The following is a 25,989-nucleotide window of genomic DNA, read 5'->3' as shown; positions in this document are numbered from 1 at the left end:
CCCTCTTCCGAGCATTGGAAACGACCAGGGAGTCCAATGGCAAGTGTCCCTTGATATATGTCGGATCCGTGGGCGCTGCTTTATATTTCCTGTCGATGCGAGGGTTGACCACACGCGCTCGGGTGGGCTCCTTGAAAACCTCTGTTGCATGTTTAAGCACCCCCTTCAGCATCGGTAGCGTTTTGACTGACTTTTCGGCTACCGAGAAGGTGTCGAACAAGAAGTCCACATCCACGGGGTCCGAGTGCAGCTCGACGTCGTGGTTAGCAGCAGCTCTCTCTATCAGGGCATTGAAGGCCGCCGAATCCTCGGTCGGGGACGTCTTGGCCGCGAAAAGTTGAGCGTCCTGACCCCCCTGCGGGTCCTCCGGGTCGCCTCCGGCGGACCACGGCACGTGCTCCTCCTCCGGATCCGAGTACGCCGGGTAGTCTTACTCGGCATCCTCCTCGTCCGCACCGGCTGCGACGGAATGCGTCGGCGAGTACCCCAGTGTTTGTGGGGACACAGGTTCCACCAAAGCCGAAGAGCCCTCGGAGTCCCGTTTGTTCTTGAGAGGGATCTTAAAATGTTCCAACGCCGGCTCCGTCGTGATCTTCCTTTTGAGGAGCGACAGTTTTCCGGTGTTGGCGTCGATGATTACCTCACGACGTTCCTCTTCAGCAAGGGGTTGGAGTCGGAGCTTCGACACCACCAAGGCCGCTTTAGGTGCCAACACCTCCTTCGAGGGTCCACTCTGTTTCGGCGCGAAGGCCTTTGGCGCCGACTTGGGAGGAAAGGTGAAACGGATAGGCGTCTGCTCCTTCGCAGGCTTAGGCGTGAGCTTCGGCGCCACAGTGTCCTTTCGAATCCGCTGCAAGGATTCCTCCACCTTCTTCGTCAAGGCCGGAGAGGGCTTGACCGGCTCGACATGCGCCTTCTTCGGGGCCGAGGCCCCCTGGCCACGCTAGTCGTCGCCCAGGCGCTTCTTCGGAGCCGACTTCGGGTCCACGACCCCTTTCGGAGCCGACTTCGGGTTCACGACCCCTTTCGGAGCCGACGCAGCCGCGTCGGACGATTTCGCCTTCGGTACCAACCCCGAGGACTTCGGGTCGGCCATCTTGGCGTGGCTCTTAGAGTCGGCCATTTTGGTTTCCTTGGAAGTTGACGCCTCCAGAACCTTCTTCACCAGCGCAACTTTCACTTTCGGTTTCGCATCCGAGGGTGCGTGACCAGTTGGCTTCACTTTCGTTTTCTTCGACGTAAGTGATGGTTCATAAGTGTCCGTGACCGGGCCCGGAGGCGGGGACGTAGGACTCATAGTTAGATCTTGGGTAAGGCCCGAAGGCGATCCCTCGACCTGGGCCGTAGGAGGGGTAATAACCCCAGAGTCTCGTTGGGGATGCTCCTCCTCTGAGCTATCACCCATAGTGGCAAAAGCCTGTTCGTCGACCCCTACCTCGTCGGCGACTTCGTCAAAGTTCTCCGCCCCTTCGTCATAGGTTTCACCTTCGGATGCGGGATTAGAGTCCGAACCTTGCACGTCGTCTTCTCCCTCGACAGATTCTTGGAAAATGTCGTCCGGTGGGGGCGCCGTAGCCGATAACTGAGCCTGGAGCCTATTAGCCCGGCGAATCTTTAAAGTCTTCTTGCTCCGGAACTTCGAACACGCCATACAGGTGTCTTCGCGGTGATCCGGCGACAAGCAGGTATTGCACACAGGGTGCACGTCGAGGTGTGAATATTTAGAGTTACACACCGGGCACTTCTTAAACGGAGTTCGCTCCATAGCAAGAATGTAGTGTAGGCCCGTCCGCGCCGAAAGCACGTGGAAGGGCAGCAAGAGATCGGAGCTGAGAGTCAGAAAGAAACCCGTACGCAACTATACCGACGCCCAGCCTAAAGACCTTTTGGTCTCGAGTAGAAGTTGAACAACTATCGGTTCCGACAGAGGGAACCGAAACACATCCGAACCCAATGGCGGAAAAAAACAATCTGGGGATGGAGGCGATGCCCATGTGCACTGTAGTCCAGGGGAGGAGCCACCTATCTCGTGATACTTCGAAGACTCTTCCAGGACAACAATGTGCAATCATCCGGACCCAACACTAGGTGGCGATCTATGCACAGATATGAATTCAGCAGCCCACATGCCTCGAACGTCCTACTTACCTTGTATTGTGGGATACGAAGGTGCGGTATCTAGGCATACAACCCCAGTTCTCAAAGTAATCCAAAAGCCATCTGCAAGTAATTACTGGGTAATTTAAACTGTTTCCATAGCATATATAAACCTGTAACAATTGCAGCTTCAATCACAACTGCATTTCCTTGAACAGTCTTGCATTTGAGTGTATATTTTACTTGCCTGTTTCAAGTCCGGCTTGGTTATAAAATAAAACCTAGGTATACCTTTTTTATACTTCCCTAATTGGTCTGGATTCTATCAGAGTGTGTGTAGTCAGTCCTTGATTAAGTGAATATAATAAATATTTAACAAACCCTCTGGATAAGCCCAACTGCTGGCCGGCACTACCACAAAGAGCTGTTCGTACTTAACTGTTTTAGCCTCTGATATACCACTGGGGACTCCCTGGATGTGTGCACACTATACCTCACTTGGTATAGTATATACAGAGCCAGCTTCCCACAACGCACAACCTATAAAGATGGACCGCAACCACAGTCAACGACTTCTTTTAACACCAAAGATGCTGGGATGAGGATAAAGGGCAGGATAGTGAACTGAAAGAATTCAGACCACACTACATATCGAAGAAGGCATATCCAAGATGCAGGGCAGACGTATGAAAAATATACATCCCGTTAGTCTAAGGACACTATCCAGTTCCAAGGTGGTGAGGCAGGGTCAAGTTTTAACATATAATGCCTCAGCTATTGCTTTTCACCTCTGAAGCATTAGAGTCCTGAATGTCTCTGCCAGTCAATAGATAAGAAAGTGTTAAACTGCCCGTAGTGCCTTAAGCACTCACTAAAACTGTAGGGCTCATGCCTTTCTACACAGATTACAGATCTCTATCCTCTGAAGGCCAGGATCATCAGTTCACTGCCTTTCTGATATACAAATCACCATGCCCCCACTCTTCGCTACTGTCAGGGCCGGACTGGGAACCAAAACCGGCCCTGGCAAAGTGCTCGCCGCCCCCCCCCCCCCTCCCTAAGGGGGTCCAGGGGTGCGGCTGAGCTCTTTGCGGGGCCGGTTTTCGGCCGATTTTGTTACAGGGCCGATTTTGCAGCTATGCTGCAATTACGGCCCTGTAACAAAAACGGCCCCCAGGGGCCCCAAACCGGCCCCCACTTATGCGGCGCACCAGGGGATTGCCCGGTGCCCGCAACGGCCAGTCCGGGCCTGGCTACTGTCCTTGGTGTGAACATCTTTCTGAACATCACGAAGAAGTAGCAACAACAGGATGCATCTGTCATCTAGAAGGACAAGCTAGGATCAGAATAAGGGCGAGGGCTAGCTAACTTTCCACAGCTTCTAACCTAATGTTTATGCTTGCCTTGGAAACTATCGCCGCTGCATGCCTAAAAAAAAAAAAAGATGTAACCTTTCTATGCGCTATGTACCATATAAGAAGCTTCCGCCTCTAAGCTTCCGAGAGGGGACACAAAGTTTTGATAAAATGTTCAATTTTGTGTTATGTTCTGCGGTCAAGCACCTGCCAAAGTTAGATCTTGCGGACAACATTTCCTCATTAACCCTTTCGATGCTGATAACGAGCTCAGCTCGTCATCACCCACGGGGGTCGTGTGCTGATGACGAGCTGAGCTCGTCATGACACCAGAAAATTGGCAATTTGCCGCACAGCGCAAAAATCACCGCAGCAGCGATGCGGTTAAAAGAGTATAAAAGAGCTGCTCCTCAGCCCATTCGTTGACCACCTTCTGCAGTGTATTTTTCACACCTTTGGTGTTCCCGGTTAACTGTATTTAGCATTTCCAATGGAGGTTGTAATACTTCATTGTACTTTGATATTCCTTCTCTCCCTCTTTTTCTGTGCATTGCCGTGATTTTAAACTTACTAGGTTGCATGTTTTTGTTCCCATCTGCGATGTGTCTTTGACACCTCTTACTTACTAGATTACATGCGGTTAGTCTTGATTAATGATGTGTCTTTGACATTTATTGTTTAAATTGTTTGAAACAAACCGTGCCACTCTGGACTTAGTTCCTGCACCTCACACGTGTGTCTTGTTATTTCAGATAGGGCACCTCTACGCTAAATTATGTGGTAAAAACCATCCTCCAACAGCTGGCGACCACGAAGGGACTAGGAACTAAATGTGGCATCAGTAGAACACCTACCATCACATATTGTTGTGTACCTCATTAACAACCACATCATAGGTCTCTCATTAGGCAACCCTTCCTCGTTCATTCCAGCAACACCCTTAACAAGCGCAGTCCTCCTGATCGTGTCCCAGGTTTTAGGTATCGATATTAGATAGGAGCAGCATGTGAAGCGAATAGTCTACGCCTACGTCTCCCATTTACATACACGAACAGCCCTATAAATAAAGGTCACCAAGGCCACTCCATTACAACATGTACTGAAGAACTTCACAGACAAGAGCAACATATAATTAAACACGGCAGGGAGCTACACAAGCACACAAAGAATTTAACACACCCCAGCCCACCTAAAGACACCTTTGATCGTGCTACACTAGACCATGCAGCTACGTTCCCAGAGGCTAAGTACTCATACAGTAAGCTTAAAAAGCACAAAGACACTCTTGTAGTGTGGCGAATCTTTAAAAAGAAAATGCTGAGCCAATACTCATGCCCATGGACCCACCGGCGTACCATGTACCATGGATCCTAATCTCACCATTACCTCCGGTTTAGCACGGACTTCAAATGACAAGACCGCTGTAGGCCACTCTGAAATACAGGATGATCCTTTTCCTCCACCTCCCAATGAACAATGACATAATAGACCAAATGCAAGAACTGCAAACTCTCAATGGCTCCAGCCCAGTGGTGGAAGGTTTAGTAAAAGGGTTGCCAGGCCAAATAGATTAATTCACACGAAAGCGGACACCAGACTCTGGCTCCAACGCTTCCTTCACTGGCGAACAGAAACACCTTCCAAGCCCGCACCTTGTCCCAGCATGCATAGGACACCACAGGTATTCACCACACCACAGTGATTCAAGAGCAGTGAACAAGAATTCCCTGGGTCCTTTGCTCCCTCAGACTTGGGCAAATGGACACAGATTTGACTTAAGCAAAAGCATGGATAGCATAACACCCGAAGAATTCCGCACTGACTTGTCTAATGTTTATACTTGCCTAATGTTTATACTTGCCTTTGAAACTAAGACAGCAGCATGCCTAAAAATAAGAAGTAACCTTTCTATGAGCTATGTACATATAAGGAGCTTCCGCCTTAAAGCTTTGGAGCTGTGACGCAATGTGTTGTGATAAAATGTTCAATTTTGTGTTATGTTCTGTGGTCAAGCACCTGCCAAAGTTAGATCTTGCGGACAACCGTTCCTCATTAAAAGAGCTGCTACTCAGCCCATTCACTGAATGCAGTGCATTTTTCAAGCCGTTGGTGTTGCCGTTTAACCGTATTTTTTAGCATTTCTAATTGAGATTGTAATACTACATTGTACTTTGATATACATTCGCTTTACTTTACATTGTCGAGATTTTAAACTTACTAGATTGCATGTTTTTGATCCTGATCTGCGATGTGCCTCTGACACCTGTTACTAGATAACATGCTGTTCGTCTTTAATGTGTCATTGACATTTATTGTTTCAAATAAATCATGCCACTTTTCACTTGGGTCCTACATCTTGCATGTGGGTCTTGTTATTTTAGATAGCACAGCTCTTCGTAAATAATGTGGTAAAAAAGAGCCTCCAAGAAGTAATTCAAAAGATGATTTTGCAGGTAAATGTGTTTATTGGAATTTCCAGTGCAGAGTTTATTTCCATCTTTAAAAATGAAGTAAAAAATACGATTCATCTATAGGTTAGATCACTTGGGAAGACACACGTATTAACAAGTCTTTTGTAGAAATGAGAGATTTGGTACTCAATCCAAGCTTTTTAAAGCTCCCTGGAGAAGAATCATGGCACCCAATCTACAGCCATGATAACAAAACTAATAGTATTACCAAGTATCCCAAACTGCCTTATCAACAGAGACAAAACAAACTGAAGCACTGCCAGTCATTAGGTAACTGAACACCGAAGCCCCCACTTTAACAAGTTGTATCTTCGAGGGCTAGCCTAAATAAGAGAAACCTCAATACGGAGAGGTCTTCACACTTCAAGAACCACCAGCTACAGACTACCAGGGAAAAACACAGGACAAGAACGTTACAACTGGAAAAAGTGAACAGAATGTTGCAGAAGTTGTTAAATAACTGTTGGTGCAAGCTTCAGAGACTGAAACCTGCTATACAAAGGTCACTGCAACATAGAAAAAGCTTTATAACATTGAACCCATACTTAACATTACTCCTAAGACCAGAAAACAGAAAACTGCTTTATTATCACACCTTCTTTTAACAAGTTAGCTTTGAAACCATGCATTCCATTAACCCGTTTACCGAAGCGGAAATTCCGACGCGGTGCAGGTGTTGCAATGCGCAGGCGAGGCCACGTCGCCCAACGGACGCGAGCAGCACTACCGAGGTAGTCCTCTCGACGGCCATTGGCCGACGAACGCACGCAAGGGGTTAAATACACTTAATGTCCCAACATTCCTATCCAAAGGTTCAAGTGTCCCATTTTAGTGCCCCCTCACTCAACCTTTTCACACCCAGAGTTACAGGGCCTTGACATTTTTTACAATTTCTTTGTATGATATGATTGTTTATCGGTAGTTGATATACAAAAAGCTAAGTAGGTAAAGTATGTAACATTAAAAACCTCAACGTTGATTTAACAAAAAGTCAACACCCAGCAACATGTAAAGACTGACTAGGCAAGTAGGCATTTATTAAAGCAATGCAACTTTGTAAAAGCAAATCCTGCGACCCTTAAATTCGATCTGGACCTGCCAACAGCATTATAAACGTGCACTGTACAAAGGCTCCTATTAAATATAAACGTTACAAAAGAGAAATACAATGATGGTCTAAAGTGGAAAATGCAGGCCCAGACTAAGCCGTTCTGCTTTAGAATGCCCTACTTCCACATTGGAGAAGAGAATCATCTACTCAATTATCAGAAGAATTGAAGATAATCTTTATATTTTCTATTTAGTAAAGGCTAAACAATGGTTAAGTCCATGGACCTGCAGTTTCAAAGGCCCACAGATTAACTACTCATCCTAATCTGCTGACTGGTTGCTCTTGTCAAGTCTGTCATACATCCGAGATTGGTCTTTATTCTCCCTACTCAGTGAGAATCTTCAGACCTTCAATAATCTACCACTATTCCCGGCCATCCTTATCAAAATCCTCCAATCGTACCAAGGCATTGTCTGGAACATAGACATGGACAAACAGGATTATACATCAATCACAGTTTTTTTTCAGAATTTTGACCACAGCCTTGTTTGGAGCAAGACTTTCAACAGAACATAGTGGATTATTAAAATCGCTCAAGTAATTACAGTCTTCTTTGCCCTTTCACTGCACATTTCCTAATGAACTGTGGATCATAATCACTCCTAAATGACTGCTGCAACTACACCAGCTGGTCAAACAACCTCTTTAAAAAGGGTCCAAATGACTTTGCACCCCTTAAGTAGATAGCATACGCTAGCAACTGTTCATTTGAGTTCAGTGAGTATATGGTGCTATGTATACTATGAACATATCTTGAATTGCTTCAATAAAGTCAGATAAAAGAAGAATAGTTTTGGGGAGAGGCGAAATTACAAAACGTACCTGCGAAGGAACACATTTTGGAGGCTCAATACGTATTGTCGGGTCCCATTCTCCTGGGGGAAGGACAGTTACTTGGTCTAAAAACTCATCAATTCCTGATAATAAATCAATTCGGTCTTTAGCTTTATAAGCAACATCATGGAAAACCTTTGAGAAAAAAATTAAAGCAAATGATCAGTGTCAAGTCACTTAAAAGTACTAGAAAATCAAAGCAGTGTGTGCCAAAGGTCCTAGAGGCCACAAGTACAGAACAGGCCAGTTACATCAACTCTCTAATAGTACTGCTTTACACTCTGAAATATTCAAACTTCGCACATCAGGGCCTGGAATTAAAAGTGCTCTGGTAAACGGCAACACCTCCATTATATATTTTCAACCCTCTAAAAGCTCCTTCAAATCTTAAGATCAAGGGGAAGATGGATTCTTGTGAATCTTACACTGCGGATCTGCTTATGCGATTAAGTATTATTGCAAGAGAGATGGCTAGAACCTAGAGTTGGCTGGACCCGGTTGGGGGGAGGGCGTTGTGGGGAGTTTTGGGGATTGCCTAGTTAAAAGTTTGAAAAATGTTGGACTGAAAAGCATCTTCAAGGGAAAGTATATACCAAAATTATCCCCGAGTTTACTATTGGAAGGGTCATTGTGTCAAATATTGTCTGGGGGATATGTAGTTGTATGGACTATACTCTTGAAAAAGCAATAAAGAAAATTAAAAAAACTAATTAAAAAAAGAGAGAGATGGCTAGAGGTCTTCTACTGGCCTCTGAATAGAGCAATCAAGAGTACCAAAACAGGAGGCTGGAGTTAAAGATAATCACAGGAGTAAAAAGCTTCCGCATGGAGGGTGACCCTGGCCCAGATGAGGGACAGCGGTAGAAACCACCATGGGCAAGACCAGAGCATGCCTAATGAGGAAGTGAGAAGGGAAGCTTGGCTTTTATTCAGCTGCCTCTGGTTCCCATCGATCAGTCCCAGCGGATCGGGCCCTATCAAAATCTTTACAACAGGAATTTAAGGTTCCAAATTGCGACAGTACCGTATATTTGAATATAGCATTCCTTTTTCACCTCAGTTTTAATGTTATGAAGCACTGTAACTAACAGGCTTGCCCCTCACTAAAACGTAGATCAGTACTTTCCAATAACTATGCAAGATAACGGATTTGCGATTGAAAAAAATAAAATCCACCGATAGCATTCTGTTTGCACGGTTAACATTTGATAGCTTTAGGCTGAGTACTTTGGCAAAAAACGACACATTTATATGATGCAAATGCAGCATCTTAATTAAACAGTCAGGACACTCAATTGGTGGTGGCATATAACCAAGAAGGAAGGCACTTGATGCACAAAGTATTATCTAGGATAACAAAATGGTTTCAGCACTAGAGAAAAGGGCCCTTTCTCAGTGAGTCATATTTAAAAAGTACATGGACATGAAAAATGATTCATTGTGCATTACCTCATCTGTCATAAGGGTAGCGATCGATCTGCCAATTTCATGGTACTGTGGTACTTTTCCATGTGGACCCAGGAGCAGAAATAAGAACCTGTGAAGAAACAATAGCATTATCTTGGATTACCAGTCTGCTCAAAGCCCTGGAAGAGGTTTTAATCCTCAGCTCAAATACACATAAAGGGAAATACATATTTAGCCTATTTTTACATTTCACCCAGTTCACAAAATCAAGGGACTGGGGCTTCGTGTTTGTGATGTTAAACTAGATATTATATATTTATTTTCCAAATATCTTTTTACTGAATTTTAATGGTTCACGATACAACTTTTAACAAGTAACAGATAATACAACAAACCCAAGTTGTGTCTCCAGGATTACAACAAATACAATGAGATCCCTTTATCCTCCCTTACAAGGATTTTCTATTCAGATATTGAGAACAAACATTCCCATTGCTCTCCATCTAGTTGGACACAGGGTTGCAGATACTTCATCATTTAACACTTCTGGTAGTGTTCCTCATTTGTCCGCAAAGTTCAGCTGAGAGTTTTTCACCTTTTGCATCAAATGATCCATGGCCAATATAAAGCATAGTGCTACCATTATGTCATTGGAGGAGCTTCTTTCTGCTTCAAATTAAAAAAAGAAAGAGCAAATTTTACTGTAGCAAGGAATTTGTAGAAATATGCACTAATTTTATCTGCTAGGCATTTATATCCTGCTGGTCTGAGGCCCGAGTGATATTTTCTACACGATGACCCTTCAGTAATTCTAAGAATGCAGCACAGTGTTTTTCCAACTTCCTCTTAGCACCCACTACAAATATGGAGCACAGCACCCTGCACAACACATTATCGCCAACAGTCTCCTTTGGTATGCGTGTAAATTCTGCTCAAACATGCAGGGGTAGAACCAGCCACATACTACTTTAATGAATTTCATTTTGTTTAATACTTTAGCCTATATGAATATCATGCTGCAAAGTCTCCAAGTGTTTCAATGGGATTTCTTATTAGATGCCTAGCCCCAGGTTGACGTAGAAGCCAATTTTAAGTTATCAATAGAGATTAATATAAACCAGGAGATCAAAAGAGGGGGAAAACATGGCGGCAGTCGGCTGACTGCAGCGGTGCTCCGCTCCGTCTCGGTCCCTGATGCCTTGATCATTAGCGTTACCGACTCGCTCATTCGTTTAGACTATGCGGCGGAATTGAGCAGGGTTTCTCGTAACTTTATACTTCCATTTTCGGAGCTCCGTGATACAGTTTAAAGCAAGTTCTTTTGCTTTTACCTCCTACCTCGATGTGCTTCGGTCTTTCAGCAAGCCTCGGCGCTCAGGAGAGTGGGCGTAGCAGAGCCGCGGGGTCGACCAGCTGCAGCGGAGTGGAACGCGGAGGTGAACGCCCTTCCCGAGGCAAGCCCACATCGGAGCTGTCACGCTGGGAACAAGCCGCCCTCGAGCTCCGCAGAGCCAGGCACTTTCGAAGTCTCCGCAGGGAACCCTGTACTAGCGGCACCTCTCACAGAAGTAATTCGACATTTGGAGTAAGCGTGTTACAGCCCATAAAGCCAGACGCTGGTTTTGCTTTGCTGCTCACAAAAGCCTCACAGGAAGGTGAAGCTAATGAATCAGATACTGTAAGTAAAAACCACACTAATGAGGAGATAAATATCAGAAACAATTGGAAATCCACAAGCTCAACTTTGGCACACATGACCACTGCAGAGTCTGCTAGGAAGCTAAGAGGTAAGAGCGCAGCAAAGGGCTTGGTGGGAACCAGTATATCCCGTAAAAAGAAAGCTAAAGGTGCGCTGCAAGTTACTGAAGAGGAGGCTGGCGGGGAGGTTTTTGAGGTAAGAAAAAGCCCTCAAACCAATGCAAAATTAAATACAGATCAGGAAACATCCTCTTACCTTTCAACTGAGGTTAAAGCAAAAAGGGGCAGGAAACGCTGTAAAGCGAAACCCCCTACAGCTTCCATACCTAAAATCACTCCATCTCTACGCTCATATTTCAAAGTAGTTCCCCAAATCTTGAATATTGGGAAAGAACATCTCCAAACTAGCAACAACATTACGGACTTCGAAACAGGTACAGAAATCATGCCAATCAATGGGCAGGTCTTGTCCCCGGTGACAGAGGCCTCAAAGTCCGCCTCAGCTAATTTTTTAGACAATGAGCTTCAAATGGCTAGTACTGACTCCTCTCATATATCACAGCTGGCAGAGAGGCCATCTAAAGAGGCTGAAGTAGAGAGTCTAATGCCTGAAAAAACTGCAGATCTAGCTACACTAAATTCTGATGTGCCCGGGGCAGTGGATGAAACAGTATTACCCTCTGCACCAGCAGATGTAGCCACAGTTAACATGGAAGATAATTTTGAGGCTGGAATATTTTCTGAACCCCCTACGATGACATCCCAAGAATTAAGCGACGCTGTCGGGTCATGCGCAGAAACTATCTCTGTAGCTTCTATACAATTAATGTTTGCAGCGCTATCTGCGGAGATTAAGCAAGGATTTGCTGAATCAAGCTCCAATCAGAGGGAGATAAGAAGTTTCTGCGAGTCTCTTGATGAGAGAATAGGCACCTTGACGCTGAGAACCCAAGCACTGGAGGAAACTGTGGGTCAAATATCGATGAGGGATGAGGGCACTACGGAAGACATCACAAGATTAAAAAAAGAAGATCAAGCCCTCTCGGAGAGAATGGAGCTTTTAGAAAACAACGCAAGGCGTAGTAATATACGCATCTTGAATGTTCCTGAAGGAAGCGAAGGCACGGATATCAAGAGTTACATAATCACTTTACTAAAGGAAACTTTAAATCTTTCCAATTCTTTTGAGGAGCTATCAAAGGACATTCAACGTATACATAGGGAGCCTTTTAGACGCAACCCACAGCGGACTAAACCCAGGAAAATTCTTGTAAACTTTCATACCTACTCCTTGAAGGAGCATATCTTAAATCAAGCACTCAAGCTAAAATCACAAACATTCAAAGGCTGTAACTTTCAGATTCGCTCGGATCTCTCCCGATTTACTTTAGATAAACAGTGGGAGCTGGGCCAGAGGATGGACGCTTTTCGTAAATGTGGCGCTACAGTACAGATGGGTTTCCCTGCATCTCTCAAGATTATGCTAGACAACAAAATGTACAACATTAGATCAGTGCAGGCTGCAGATGATCTCCTACTATCCTTTGGTAGCAGGAAACAGAGGGAGTAGAACTGAGATGAGTTGAAACAGCTAATAAGAACGCCACCAACTGTTAATTCCCGAATGCCTAAAATTATCTAATCTTCACAAATCTTTATTAATCAAGTAGTGTGGATAAAATACAGCATGAGTAAATGAAGGCATGAAATCACCGTATGTAAAAAAATAAAAAATAAAAGAGAATCGGCGAGAAAAAGGGGAAAGACAAAGAAAAAGAGAAAAAAGAAAAAAGGGGGTAGTAAAAAAAAAAAAGAAAAATCATAATAATACTTGCCTATAAGATAAGCACAAAATCTAAAGGCGAGTCACAATATAAATAGAAGAGGCACACAGGGTCGAGATGGGGAAGAGCTAGGGGCACTTACTTCAGGAAAACTTTCCGGTTGGTGAGTATAGGGTTTTCCCAGGGTAGGGAGGGGGGAGGGGGGGAGGGCACGGGTGTGTGGGGGGCACAAACACATCTAAGAATGAGCTCCAATCTTTTTATGTAAATAAGTTTTTTAATATAATGTTCTTTACTCATCTTAAGCCAAATAGCATGAATTCGTATAAATTGTCACATAGTTTACCAACCTTTTTGTCAGTCCCACCAAATAACCTAAACTCACAACACAATGAGTAAACTCAAACTATTATCCTGGAATGTTAATGGTCTCCGCACCAAGCCTCGTGCTAATAGAATCATGCAATATTTACGAGATACCGATGCGGGGATCATTATCCTCCAGGAGACACACTTAATTCATAGTGAAATACTGGAGTTGGTTCGAAGGAATAGATGGATAGAATCTTCAATTTCAACAACACAAGGTTCTAATACACGGGGGGTCTCGATTCTCTTCAAGAAATCCGTAAGGTTTAAGATTAAACAACAGAAAGTCGATTCTGGAGGGAGATGGGCCATCGTAGAAGTAGAGTTAGGAGAAATCAAGTTAACATTATTGGGATATTATGGTCCAAATATTGACGATCCCTCAGCACTGAAAATCCTATTCAACCACTTGTTAAGTTTCCCAGACCCGGTGATTATCGCTGGAGATTTCAATATCACTCTGAATCCACTCCTCGACAAATCACCTGACAGAAAATGATCTCTAAATCCAGAAACTGTCTTTTAGGTTTAATGAACCAATATAATTATATTGACATCTGGCGGTTTAGAGAGGGTCAAAGGCAAGACTTCTCATTCAGGAATTCGAAGTATAGGCATAAATCTAGAATTGATTTTATTCTTACTAGTAGAGCTCTGGCTGATGACATAACCTCAATACACTACACTCCAATGCATCTCTCTGACCACTCTGCAATTGAGTTAGAATTAAAATTGGCTATGGCACCTCTTACAAGAATGTGGTCCTTTGACAGGTCTTTACTCTCATCAATAGAAGATACTGAATTTTTACTGTTAGAAACACGTCATTTTTTTAACACTAATAATGGTACTGCCTCAATAGGAACTATATGGGATGCATTTAAGTGTACATTAAGAGGCCTTATCAAAAATAAAGTAGCCTATAGAAGAAGACAGTATTCAGAGGAAGTAACCTCCATTGAAAATAATATTTTGGCAGCTCAGTCTGATATTGACAACACTGATTTAATAGACAATCACAACCTTGCCGAAAAACACGCAGAGTTGGATAGGCTAAAGTACACACTATCGGCAATTCTAGAGAAACGTGTCTTGCAGGGATGGGAGGCAAGCAAACTTTCGCATTTCCAATATGGGGAGGGGGCAGGGAAATTGCTTGCCTGGAAAACAAAATCTGACCGGGTCCGAAACAATATCTCCTCTAACATCCGCGGGGGGCACCTTTTCCAGGGACGATTAGATCAGAGTAGCTTTCAGAATTTTTTTTCAATCCATATATCAGGACGATCTGAACGTTACTCAGAATGACATCATGAGCTGGCTGGAAGGTATCTCTCTACCATCTTTAACATCAGAATAGAGCTGTTCCTTGGATGAGGAAATAACCATCACTGAGGTAGAAGAGGCTATAAGGAAAGCAAAATGTGGTAAGGCTGCAGGCACTGATGGTTTGCCATGTGAAATCTACAAAAAACTCATCACAGAGGTCTCTCCATTCCTAGTTACCCTTTTTAATCAAATTCTAAGAGACTGTGAATTGCCACCCGAATCATGGGATAATGCCTCCATAATCCTTATCTTGAAGCCTGGCAAACCCTCCTCAGATTGCGGCTCATATCGGCCTATTTCTATACTAAACGCCGACTATAAAATCTTTACCACTATATTGGCCAATCGGTTGGGCCGGGTAGCGCCTCATATTATAGCTCCAAACCAAAAAGGGTTTATAAAGGGGAGACAGCTCAGTGAGCTCACTTATGAATTACTAGGCTCTATAGACATTGCTATAAAAGAGGCTATCCCTTTGGTTGTCCTCACGTTGGATGCTACCAAGGCCTTCGACAGGGTGAATTGGCTATACTTGTCGGAGGCCTTGAGGAGGTTCAACGTAGGGGACAGATTTCGGAGAACGATAAATTTGTTATATCGGTGCCCATCTGCCTCACTATTGATAAATGGAGGTTTGACGGAGCCCTTCAGGGTTACGAGAGGAACTAGACAGGGTTGTCCCCTGTCCCCCCTCCTCTTTGATGTATACATTGAACCTTTCGCTCAAACCTTAAGAGACAGTATACTCATTAAACCTTTTATTTTTGGTGGCTGGGATAGAAAGGTGGCACTATGCGGACGATATTATGATTTTTACTACGAGTTATGAGGAAGCATACCCAGAGATAATTGAACAGGCCCTCAAATTTGGCAAAGTGTCAGGGTATGAAATTAATGCTTTAAAGACAGAGTCAATGTCCTGGAATATTAATATAACTGATAATAACGGGACATCCAAAACCCAAATTCGCTATCTGGGGGTAAACATAGTTAAAGACATCAACTCGATTGCTTCTCTAAACTTCACCAAAGTAGCTGCAGAGTGTCGGAAACTTATGAGAGACTGGTCTCATCTTCCGCTCACTGTTTTGGGTAAGGTCAATCTGGTGAAGATGAGTATCCTACCGAAAGTTTCTTTTTTGTTTAACTCAATTCCACTTTGTTTTGATTCTAAACTAATCTCTAAGTTACAGAGCGCGATTACCAGCTTTATTTGGAGTAGTAAGAGCCCAAGAATTTCGTGGAAAAAAAATCAGGCGACGCAGGGAGAAGGGAGGGCTCGCCGATCCAGACCTTCAAATATACGCATGGGCGTTTCAGCTTTCGCACACGCGCATGCTGCTTAAAACCCCTACATCAACAGGGCTGGGCCTTCTTTTTTCCACATTATTGGATTGTGAAAAAGTAGACCAATTTGGTTTTTTGTTTAAATTTGGCGACCCAAAATTCTTTAAGAAAATTAAATTGAAAATCTTACAAGGGATTGCATCTACTTGTAAGATGTGAGGCAAGCGATTAAGGTTGGCTACTATTCTGGGAGGGCTCCTATATGGAACTTGCCCGCCCCCCCCTCATGGACAATAGATGCCCTTACTAACCCGCTAAAAGAAGCTGGCATCAATAGTTGGGATGACTTGTTTATGGATGGGTCATTACTTCCATGGGACTATTTAATTAATAAAGTAGGCCCTAGTCTGTCGAGATTTAAATATATTCAGATCTCCAGCTGGACACAGTCATATAAAGAGCAGCCAGCACGGATTAGTAAACTCCCTATAGGTGGTCATAGTGATTTGGTAACTTGCCTCTTAGACAGCCCAGTGGCAAAGAAAGAAATTTCACGTTGGTACAATAAAATAATAGATTAAATAGATACCAACTTTCATCTACCCACATCACTATGGGCTGAACTAATGCCAGGCTTAGATGTGGAAGAGCTCTGGACAGCTTCTTGCTCGACGCTCTGGGACATAGTTAAACCTGCGTGGCTTCGAAGGAACCACCTCTTTACTATACATAGGGCATACTATTCCCCCCAAAGGCTGACTAAGTTTTCTCTAACAGGCCCAGTCCTATGTCCAAGATGCAGGTCAATCGCAGCATCAGACATCCATATGTTTTATGAATGTCCAAACCTATCCGCTTATTGGGAAGCCATTAAGATTAAGCTATCACAATCTTTGGGTGAACATATCTCTATAGACCTCGGTCTTGTTATCTTTGGTCTTAAAGTAAAACCCGCAACGCCGCAACCAATCTGTTATTTTATTCCATTCTAGCGGCACGTAGGGAGATTTGTAGACATTGGAAAGATGCTCAAGACCTACAGTGCATGAATGGCGAGCGTCACTTCAAATCTCCAAACTATCTCGCCAGAGCAGGAAACCCTATTAGGAGAGCTTTTTGGGCTATGCTAGGATAGTAGGTACAAACCTGGGTTTTTTTGTTTTTTTTTCTTTTCCCCAGGTCCTATGATTAATGTGTGCATTGCTTATCCTTGCTACCATCACTAACAGTTTTGGTGTTATGGAGGTCTCGATAATTCGGGCACTATCTACTAAGGCACAGCCCTAAGCAAGATCATGTCTGGCCTATGTGTATTGTACTTGGGAATTGGTCTTCCTCCCTCCCGTATGAATTCTCCCACCAGCTATTAGCTGAGACAGCACAGAACATGACCATTCGCCTTTTTGCTCTGTGGCGGTCTTTTGGTTTTGATAGATTGGAGCTATGCACGCAAATGAGGATAAAAAAAAAAAAAAAAAAAAAAAACAGGAGATCAATTGGACTTGAAGGCAGGCGGAGGTGGGGGTCAAATTTGATCTGTTCTCTAGTTGCAGCTGGTTTGTTTTTGAGTCGTAGGGCCCATCGACTGATGCCAGCATATCGTAGGTGCTTTCTAATCTAAAATAAATTCTTCTTTACACTGGGGGAAGGATTGGATCATTCAGGTATAAAAAAATAAAACGTTGGATATCATTCAACATCCTTCCACCTTTCATTTGTGAAACTCCCCCTCACTCATTGCAGGAGAAAATGCTGTATTAAAAGGAATTGGGGAATACAGTGAGAGAAAGGTTGCCAGATTGCGTTTCAATATCCAGTCCCATACATTTCAGTGAATATTACAGGAGTGTTTATTTATCCATTTGATGATTTATGTTCTCATTTCAGCCATATAATATCCGCCCCAGTGTCCAGCCTGTGATTACATGTTCCATATGCACACAAAAAACATCTGAATCATGTCTGGACAAGTGCTTAACCACTAGGTCAGGTGGCTTTGTAGTGCTTTCTGAAGCTGGAAAATGACACCTCCCTGGGATTTAGTCAGCTAATCTTAGTCTGGCTTTATTCCAGATAATTTGGTTAATCTCTGTAATTGCTCTAATAAAATAAAATAAAAATCACAGCGATAGGAAGTGCCTGGAAGAGATAAAGAAGCCTTGGCAAAACATTTATTTTTACCACATTTGTTGTTTCCATCCAGCAGTCTGCATGTTATCAGGCCTTTATTAAAGGGAAATTAGTTCTGGAAAGGCCTTGTAAAGTGTGAGTTATTTTAATTACCAAATATTAACTGCATCCCTTCGTCCATCTAAAAGGGAAGGAAAGCCACAAGACTCAACCTCCTTCCATTGTTTAAGGAAAGGTGATTTTGGATTTCTCCAGATTGATTTAATACTTAGCCACTGCTTCAAATTAACCTACTTGACAAATCACTACAGGTAGGAAATATTCCAGAGAGTGGAGTGTTCGAAGGACGTCAAGAGTAATCGGACCCGAAGCGTATCCTTCAACGAGTTGGGAGTGTCAGATTGTGCCTGCAAATTGTTCTATGCTCCGTGCAAAGATGGGACAAAGGACAGTCTTGCCTTCTGCTTCTGTACAAGCGTAACGCTCTAGACAGGCCACGATGGACAGACATTTGGGCCTTAGGAAATCTACAATTTGCAGAAATCCTATTAGTATAGCTAGGGCCCACACCTATTTGTATGATCACAATAGCTAGAATGGACGTATCTACCCAGTTGATAGCTATGCGTCAAAAGACAGGAGAGCTGCCGGTATCTTGTTTTTTTATCCTTCTCTTCAACCAGGTGGACTGCCCTATGGATAGAATCATGCGATTGTCTTCCAGCAATAAAACCTCTTTGAACAGGAGCAAAGAACACTGGCAAGATCTGATTTCATTCCCAGAAATTTTAGGTACAACTGGTGACTCAATTGAGTAGGTTGATAGAGGTGTAAGAGGTACAATATTTTGTGTCTGTGCCGGTTTAGTGAGAACCATAATGATCGCCTTTTTCATAGAGTCAAAAACTTTAGCCGTCTCCACAAGACTGAATTGAGTCTGCTGTATATTTTATAAAATTGGCCTAAGAACCCATCTGGCCCTGGAACCGTGTTATGTTTATGCATGGCTATGGCTTTCTTAAACTCTCCTCCAATTGGTGCTTCTACATTATCCCTGGGTAAAAGCAATTTTAAGTAGATGTGCAATTTTTTAATTGATGGTGGAGTGTAACCTTTAAAAAAAAAACATAAAAGTTATTGAATTCTGCCAAATTACTCTCCTCCTCAAAGGTACGCTATTTGTGGAATGGGTCGCTTTAATAATATCCTTATTACTTAGTATGTAATGACATAGTCAAGGGGGGGTACCTCGCTTTAAGTGTAGGCGTGCTAGTTCTGCTCCATTATTGTAGGCAACAGTTAACTCCTACCCTATAAAGAGGGCAGGGACCCGTACTCTGCTTTCTGTGCCCCAAAATCTAACTCTGTTTTTTCCCAATGATCTAATTTTTTTCAAGATGGGGTGCAAATACATCTCCCTCTCATTACTGCCTTAAGGCATCCTATGAAGTAGCATTTGACACTTCACCAGTATGATTTTCTACAAACAATTGAATCCCAAAGTTTTGCCCAGTTATTTTCAAAAACGTCCATCAGAACTGATGGGTACACTCCCGACAACAAGGGTCTCATCCCTTTGCATATAAAGTTCTAAATGAACGAGTTATCAGAAATGGAGATGGTACCTATATCAGCTGATACGATCTCAGGGACTTTGCGTAGAAAGTTATCAAATGTAGGTGCTTTGGTTAACGTGGGTGAAATGTGTCTTCTGCATTCATCAGATGAGATTCCCTCCATATATCTATCTCACATCCCAAACTCTTCAAAAGCTTTGATTGCATTTGGAGACAGAACACAGGGCATGATTAGGGTGCACCATCTAGCTTGGGAGTGGTGATTTCCACACGTGCAAAACATGCTATATCGCTAAAGATGTCCGTATAAAGGAATCTCGTGCTAAGTTAGGTAGATAAATTGTGGCTAGTTTTCTTGGTTTAGGACATAGCACATCAAGTATCTTCCCGCTTTATCAATTTTTTGTCTTCATATAAACAGCAAATTACGTTTCATAACAGCAACTCCATTATGCGTAGACCCTGCTGACGCTTAGTATGCACTGAGGTCGATCTTATGCCTCATACTATATTGGCTGCTTCTCTTTTAAATACGTTTCCTACAGACATCACTATCTGGTTGTGAGGCCTTCCTAGAAAGTCATTTATTTATTTGTGCTTCTTCCAGGCGCTGAGGATTTCTTCTACAACATTTGTGTTTTTTTGTATTGCACCGTGGGGCCTCAGACTCATTCTATGTAAGCTATTTATTGTCACTTTATGGTGTGTATGATCCAACAGACACTTATAGGTGATCTCATCAGTGTCCCCAGGCCCTTTTTCTGGCATCTAAACCATTGGTGCTGTAGTTTGTATATATTGGACAGGTCTTACGCTCGTGGGAGTGCCAATTCAAAGGTTTTCCCGTTGCTGCATTTGTTGCCCAGTTTCCTTGTGTTTCAGTTCTATAGCATCTATTTTGGACTTCATAACTACTTGTGAAACAACAGCATCAACATTCTTTCATAGTTCTACAATCTCCACCCACCTCCCCCCTCCCCTGCCCTCCCAACCCGCTCCCCCTTGCCAGCTGGAAGGTCTGGCAAATGTTTGTCCATGTCACTCGAGTTGTTCTTCACGAAGCTCCTGTTCAAATATTTTTAGAGAATCCAAATGTTCTGCCTTTCTGAGGAATATATTCGATGTTAGATTGGAAGGTTCGCCACCTGCATTGTACATTGTATGCTACTCTCCGGTAAGACTTGCTGTGGCAAAATAATGTAGAAGTAAGGCTTTCTGTGCCTGTTTTTGGTTTCAGGGGCATTCACTCTTTCCTAGTAGTTCCATAACAACTTCAAGCCATACATGCCAAGAACAGATGCATACTGGTAAGTAGCATATTCCGTTCGAGGCATGTGGGCTGCTGAATTCATATCTGTGCATATACTGAATAGCAGTATCTCCTCTAGGGGTGGTTACCTGTGCCAGCTGCAGCAGTTTGAAAAAGAGTTGAGGGCAGCCTGGCCTACAGCAGCTTGCTGCTTTGCTTGCACGTCTAAACAGTAGTGTTTTGTGAAGTTGTGTATGGTAGTCCATGTGGCTGCTTTACATATGTCTTGAAGAGGAGTATTCCCTAGGAAAGCCATGGATGCCCCCATTTTTCACGTAGAGTACGCTCTTTGGGGGACAATTAAAGTGCGTTTAACCTTTTGATCGCATATTTGAATGCATTTAACGATCCAGGCTATTCCTGACTGATATAGGGTATCCTTTATGTTGTGGTGAAAAAGCAACAAATAATTGCTTTGTTTTCCTAAATGATTTCGTTCTGTCCACATAATAAAGCAGAGGTCTTTTTACATCCAGTGTGTGTAGGGCTCTTTCAGCTACTGACTGGATTTTGGAAGAACACTGGCAGTTCTATTGATTGATTAATATGGAAGTTGGATATGACCTTTGGCATAAACGTAGGGTTTGTTCGAAGAACCACCCTGTTAGCATGTACTTGCATGAAGGGTTCCTGAATTGTTAATGCTTGTAACTCGCCTGAGTGAGGTAATAGCAATTAAGAATGCCACCTTCCATGTTAAGAATTGCAGTTCGCATGAGTGTAGAGGTTCGAAAGGAGGTCCCATAAGTCTGGTAAGTACAATGTTTAGATTCCAGACTGGGGAAGGTGGGTGTCTTGGAGGGATCACTCTTTTAAGACCCTCCATAAAAGCTTTTATTGCTGGTACCCTAAACAGTGAAAGGTGTTGCCTGTTTTGAAGGTATGCTGCTATAGCTGCTAGGTGTAGTCTTATCGAAGAGTACGCTAGGTTGCATCTTTGAAGATGGAGCAGGTAACATATAATGTTCTGTATGGAAGCATCTAAAGGGTTGATTTGGTTATTGTTGCAGTAAATAACAAATCCCTTCCATTTAGCATGCTCTTGTAGTTGGTCGCCTTGCCTCTAATGATGTTCATACAGTCTGGAGGCAAGTTAAGGTATCCAAATTCTAAAACTTCAGGAGCCAGATCGCTAGGTTCATCCGATTGGGATCTGGGTGTCTGATTTCTCCATGGTACGGAGTTAGAAGATGGGGTGCGAGGCGCAGCCTTTGATGAGGAACTACTGAAAGTTCCAGGAACGTTGTGTACCATGGCTGTCTCGCCCATGTGGGAGGAACTAGGATCAGTGTAAGTGACTGTTGCTGCAGTTTGCGTTCCACCAGCGGAATCAGTGGTGCTGGGGGAAAAGCATACGCAAATCTGCCTGACCAGTTCATCCATATCGCATTGCGACAACGGATGTGGGAACCTGGCGGCAAAGTACTGGCATTTTGAGTTTTCGTTTGTGGCAAACAGGTCTATCTCTGCCTGAAGAATGGTTGGAGAACTTGGGGTGAATCTCCCATTCGTGTAGTTGTTGGCTGTGTCTGCTGAGCAGGTCTGCAATCTGATTGTCTTTCCCCGGAAGGTGTTCTGCCAGGAGAAAGATCTTTTGGAATTGCCCACTTCCATATGCTCTGTGCTAAGTGGGACAGTTGTGGAGAGTGTATTCCTCCCGGTTTCTGGATATAGTACACTGCTGTCATGTTGTCCGTCCGGATCAAGACAGTCTTGCTGTGCAAGTATTTTTGGAATGCTTTTAGGGCTAGGAATATCGCTAGCAACTCTAGTTGGTTGATATGCAATTTCTTATGTTTGTTTGTCCAGAGCCCTTGTACTGTGTAGTGAAGGAGGTGGGCTCCCCAGCCTGTCAGTGATGCGTCCGCTGTGAGTACTTGTTGTGGAATCGGTTCTTGGAACAGTCGCCCCTTGGAAAGGTTTTGTGGGTTCCACCACTGCAGAGAGTTGTGAGCGCGACGGTTTACCAACACTAGGTCTTTTAGTTGTCCTTGAGCCTGGTTCCACTGCCGTGCTAGGCATTCTTGCAATGGACGCATTTGAAGTCTGGCATGGGGGACAATGAATATGCAGGAGCCCATCATGCCTATGAGTTGCATGAAGACTCTAGGTGGAAGAGAGTGTTGTGGCAGAAATTTGCGAATGAGCATCTGCATGCTGGCTATTCTCGCTGAGTTTGGGTATGCCTTTGCCACTGAGGTATCTATAGTCGCTCCCAGATATTGTTGTATGTGGGATGGTTGCAGATGCAATTTTGGGTAGTTTATGGAAAACCCTAGGCTCTGTAGCAGCTGAAGTGTTTGAGACGTGTCTCTTGCACACTGTTGGTATGATTTTTCTTGTATGAGCCAATCGTCCAGGTACGGGAACCATGGATGTGTTGCCTCCTGAGATGAGCAGCTACTGTGGCTAAGCATTTTGTAAACACTTTTGGAGCAGTGGTCACCCCGAAGGGGAGAACCTTGAATTGGTAGTGTTGACAGTCTATTGTGAACCAGAGATATTTTCTGTGAGCTGGATGGATTGGTATGTGAAAATACGCGTCTTTGAGGTCTAATGTTGCCAGGAAGTCTCCTTGCTGTAGCAACGGGAGCACTTGCTGTAGTGTGATCATATGGAAGTGCTCCGACAGTATGCATTGATTTAGGGGTCTGAGGTCCAAAATTGGTCTGAGGGAACCGTCCTTCTTGGGAATAAGGAAGTACAGGGAGTATACCCCTGTCCCTTGGTGTTGGAAAGGGACTTGCTCTATTGCCCCCTTTTCCAGCATGCATTTCACCTCTTGTTGTAGTAGGGTGATGTGTTCTTTGGACATAGGACGGTGTCTGGGTGGTATGTTTGGTGGGGTAGAAGTGAGTTCTAGGCAACAACAATACTGGATAATTTGTCTCACCCACCTGGCCGTGGTAATTACGTTCCAGACAGGTAGGAATTGTTGGAGTCTGCCTCCGACCGGTGTTAGGTGGTCTGGAGGTAGCGTACTGAAGTCACTGTTTTGTGGCAGTGGAGGCTCTGGTGTTGCCTCCACGTCCTCTTCCCTTAATATTGTTGCCCCTATAACCTCCTCTGTTGGAGTTTTTGTTAAAGGAACTTTGAGTGTTGGCTTTGTATGAAGTTGAGGTCTGTGAAGTACTGCCTCATGTAGCTGCTCTGTACGAGGAGCGTTGAAAGGAACCTCTGTGTTGCTGAAACTGCAATGCACCCATTGATTTCGCAGTTTGTGTCTTTTTTCATTTTATCTAAAATGGTGTCGACTGCGGGGCCAAAAAGGAAGTCTTGATTTACTGGCTGGTTAAGAATGGTGGACTGCACCTCGTTCTTAAAGCCGGAAATACGCAGCCATGCATGTTGTTGTAATAAAACGCTAGTGTTAATAGACCTGGCTGCAGTGTCTGCTGCATCAAGCGCGCATTTGATGGAGGTGTTGGTAATACATTTTCCCTCCTGTATGAGGTCATTGGCTTGGGCTTTAAAAAGGTTCAGGCAGGTGTTGCATTAAGCTTTCAAGCTGGTCATAGTGCACCCAGTCGTAACGAGCTAGCAGAGCTTGTGTATTGGCAATCCTCCATGAATTGGAGGCCTGTGATGCTACCTTTTTACCTGAGGCTTATAGTAATTTCGACTCCTTATCAGGAGGAGGAGCCTCCCCTGTTGTCTGTGAGTTGGCCCTTTTGCGTGCATTAGCCACTACCAGTGAGTATAAGGTAACGGACCTCTGATGTACGTAGGGTCTGCTCTATACTTCTTTTCAATCCTAGGATTGACTACACGTGCCCTGGCTGTATCTTTAAATATGTCAGGCGCATGTTTTAACACTCCCTTTAGCATAGGTAGTGTTCTGACACTTTTTTCTGAAGTAGGGAAGGTGTCAAATCAGAAGTCTTCTTCTACAGGGTCATTATGCAGGTCTACGATGTGGTACTGCGCTGCCCTGTCTATTAGTTGGTTGAAGACAATGGGGTCGTCAGTAGGGGACGGCTTAGTTGGGTATGAAGAAAAGTCAGGGATGGCATAGGTGTCATATGGGTCAGTTGGCTCCCCCCATGGTTCATCTTGAGGATTAGGATCCTCTGGATAATCAAAATCATGCTGTGGATCCTCCCTTGCATTTCCCTCATTGTCCCCATAGTGACAAGGAGAGTAAGGAGCAAAGGGTGTAGTAGGCATAGTGGGATAGAAAGGACTGAAGGGTCTAGAGGGAGAAGTCCCAAAGTCTCTTTTTCAGTGGAATGGGGGAATGAGAGTCAGTGTCCAGTGGCCTCTTTTTCCTATTCAGGATTGCGACTTTGCCAGTCTCAGGGTTAATATATATCTTTGCCTGGTCGTCTGATGGATCAGGATGGAAGAGTTCTTCCTCAACTGTCCTTGGTTGTGTCTTTGACTTTTTTGGATCGACACCTGTTTCGACGACTTTTGGTGCCTTTTTGCTATGCTTTGGCTCGGGCCCTTTCTTCAGGTCGACCGGGTCTTTTTTTGGAGCGCTTGTTTTCGGTTCGATAGCCTTCAATGCGGCACCCTTTCCGTCGGCGACCTTCTTCTGTTCGGCAACTTTCGGCACAGCCGGCTGTTTTGGCTCGACGACTTGGCGCTTTTCGGCTTGGTGTCTTTCTTTGGCTCGACGGCCTTTTTTGGGTCGACTGTTTTATTTGGGTGGACCCCTTTAGGCTGTATTGTCTTCTTCGGGTCGACGCCCTTCGGCTGTATGGTCTTCGGGTCGACGCCCTTCGGCTCGATGACCTTTTTGGGCTCGGGAACCTTCTTTGGGCTCACGGTACTTGGCCCTGGGGTGTCTGAAGGCTTAGGTTTCGTTTTCGGAGCCGAGCCGGACGGCGGGGCTGTCTAATGTTTTTTGGCATCTTGGCTAAGGCCTTTTGGCGATGCCTCTACCGGAGCTGTCGGTAACTGGGTAATTGGTGTCGGGGGCAGTGTACTCACGATTTGCCCCGGTGGGATCTCGTCATCGGATTCCGAGTAGTCCTAGACGGTGCAGATTTCTAGGTCAGAATCTGGAGCTTCTGGAAGTTCTTGGTCATCATCGAAGATGTTGTCCGGTTCCGGTGCCTGTCGCTGCATCTCTTGCCTAGCGGCCCGTCAAATCAGAATGGTTTTCTTCGACCGGAACTGGGCACAGGCTGGGCAGGTTTCCTCCTTATGGTCTGGAGAAAGGCACTTGTTGCATACTGAGTGCTTGTCAGTATGCGGGAACTTTGAGTGGCATTGTGGGCACCTTT

The 25,989-nt window shown here is 44.2% G+C and overlaps 1 protein-coding gene across 4 annotated transcripts in view; it reads right to left on the bottom strand.

Annotated features, from left to right (window-relative positions):
- Nucleotides 1-25,989, bottom strand: part of SLC4A7 (solute carrier family 4 member 7) — a 422,082-nt gene that overhangs the window by 196,169 nt on the left and 199,924 nt on the right. For all 4 annotated transcript variants that reach the window (XM_086942128.1, XM_086942129.1, XM_086942126.1 and 1 more), the window contains 2 exons: nt 9,318-9,405; nt 7,857-8,003 (listed from right to left, as the gene is read on the bottom strand). In XM_086942128.1, coding sequence (XP_086798254.1) covers nt 7,857-8,003; nt 9,318-9,405 — 235 coding nt within the window. The remainder of the gene's footprint in view (nt 1-7,856; nt 8,004-9,317; nt 9,406-25,989) is intronic.

This window comes from Lissotriton vulgaris, chromosome 10, assembly GCF_964263255.1.
Source record: "Lissotriton vulgaris chromosome 10, aLisVul1.2, whole genome shotgun sequence".
Classification (NCBI taxonomy): Eukaryota; Metazoa; Chordata; class Amphibia; order Caudata; family Salamandridae; genus Lissotriton; species Lissotriton vulgaris.
Note: the sequence above shows the minus strand (reverse complement) of the source record. Positions and strands in the feature narration are given on the sequence as shown.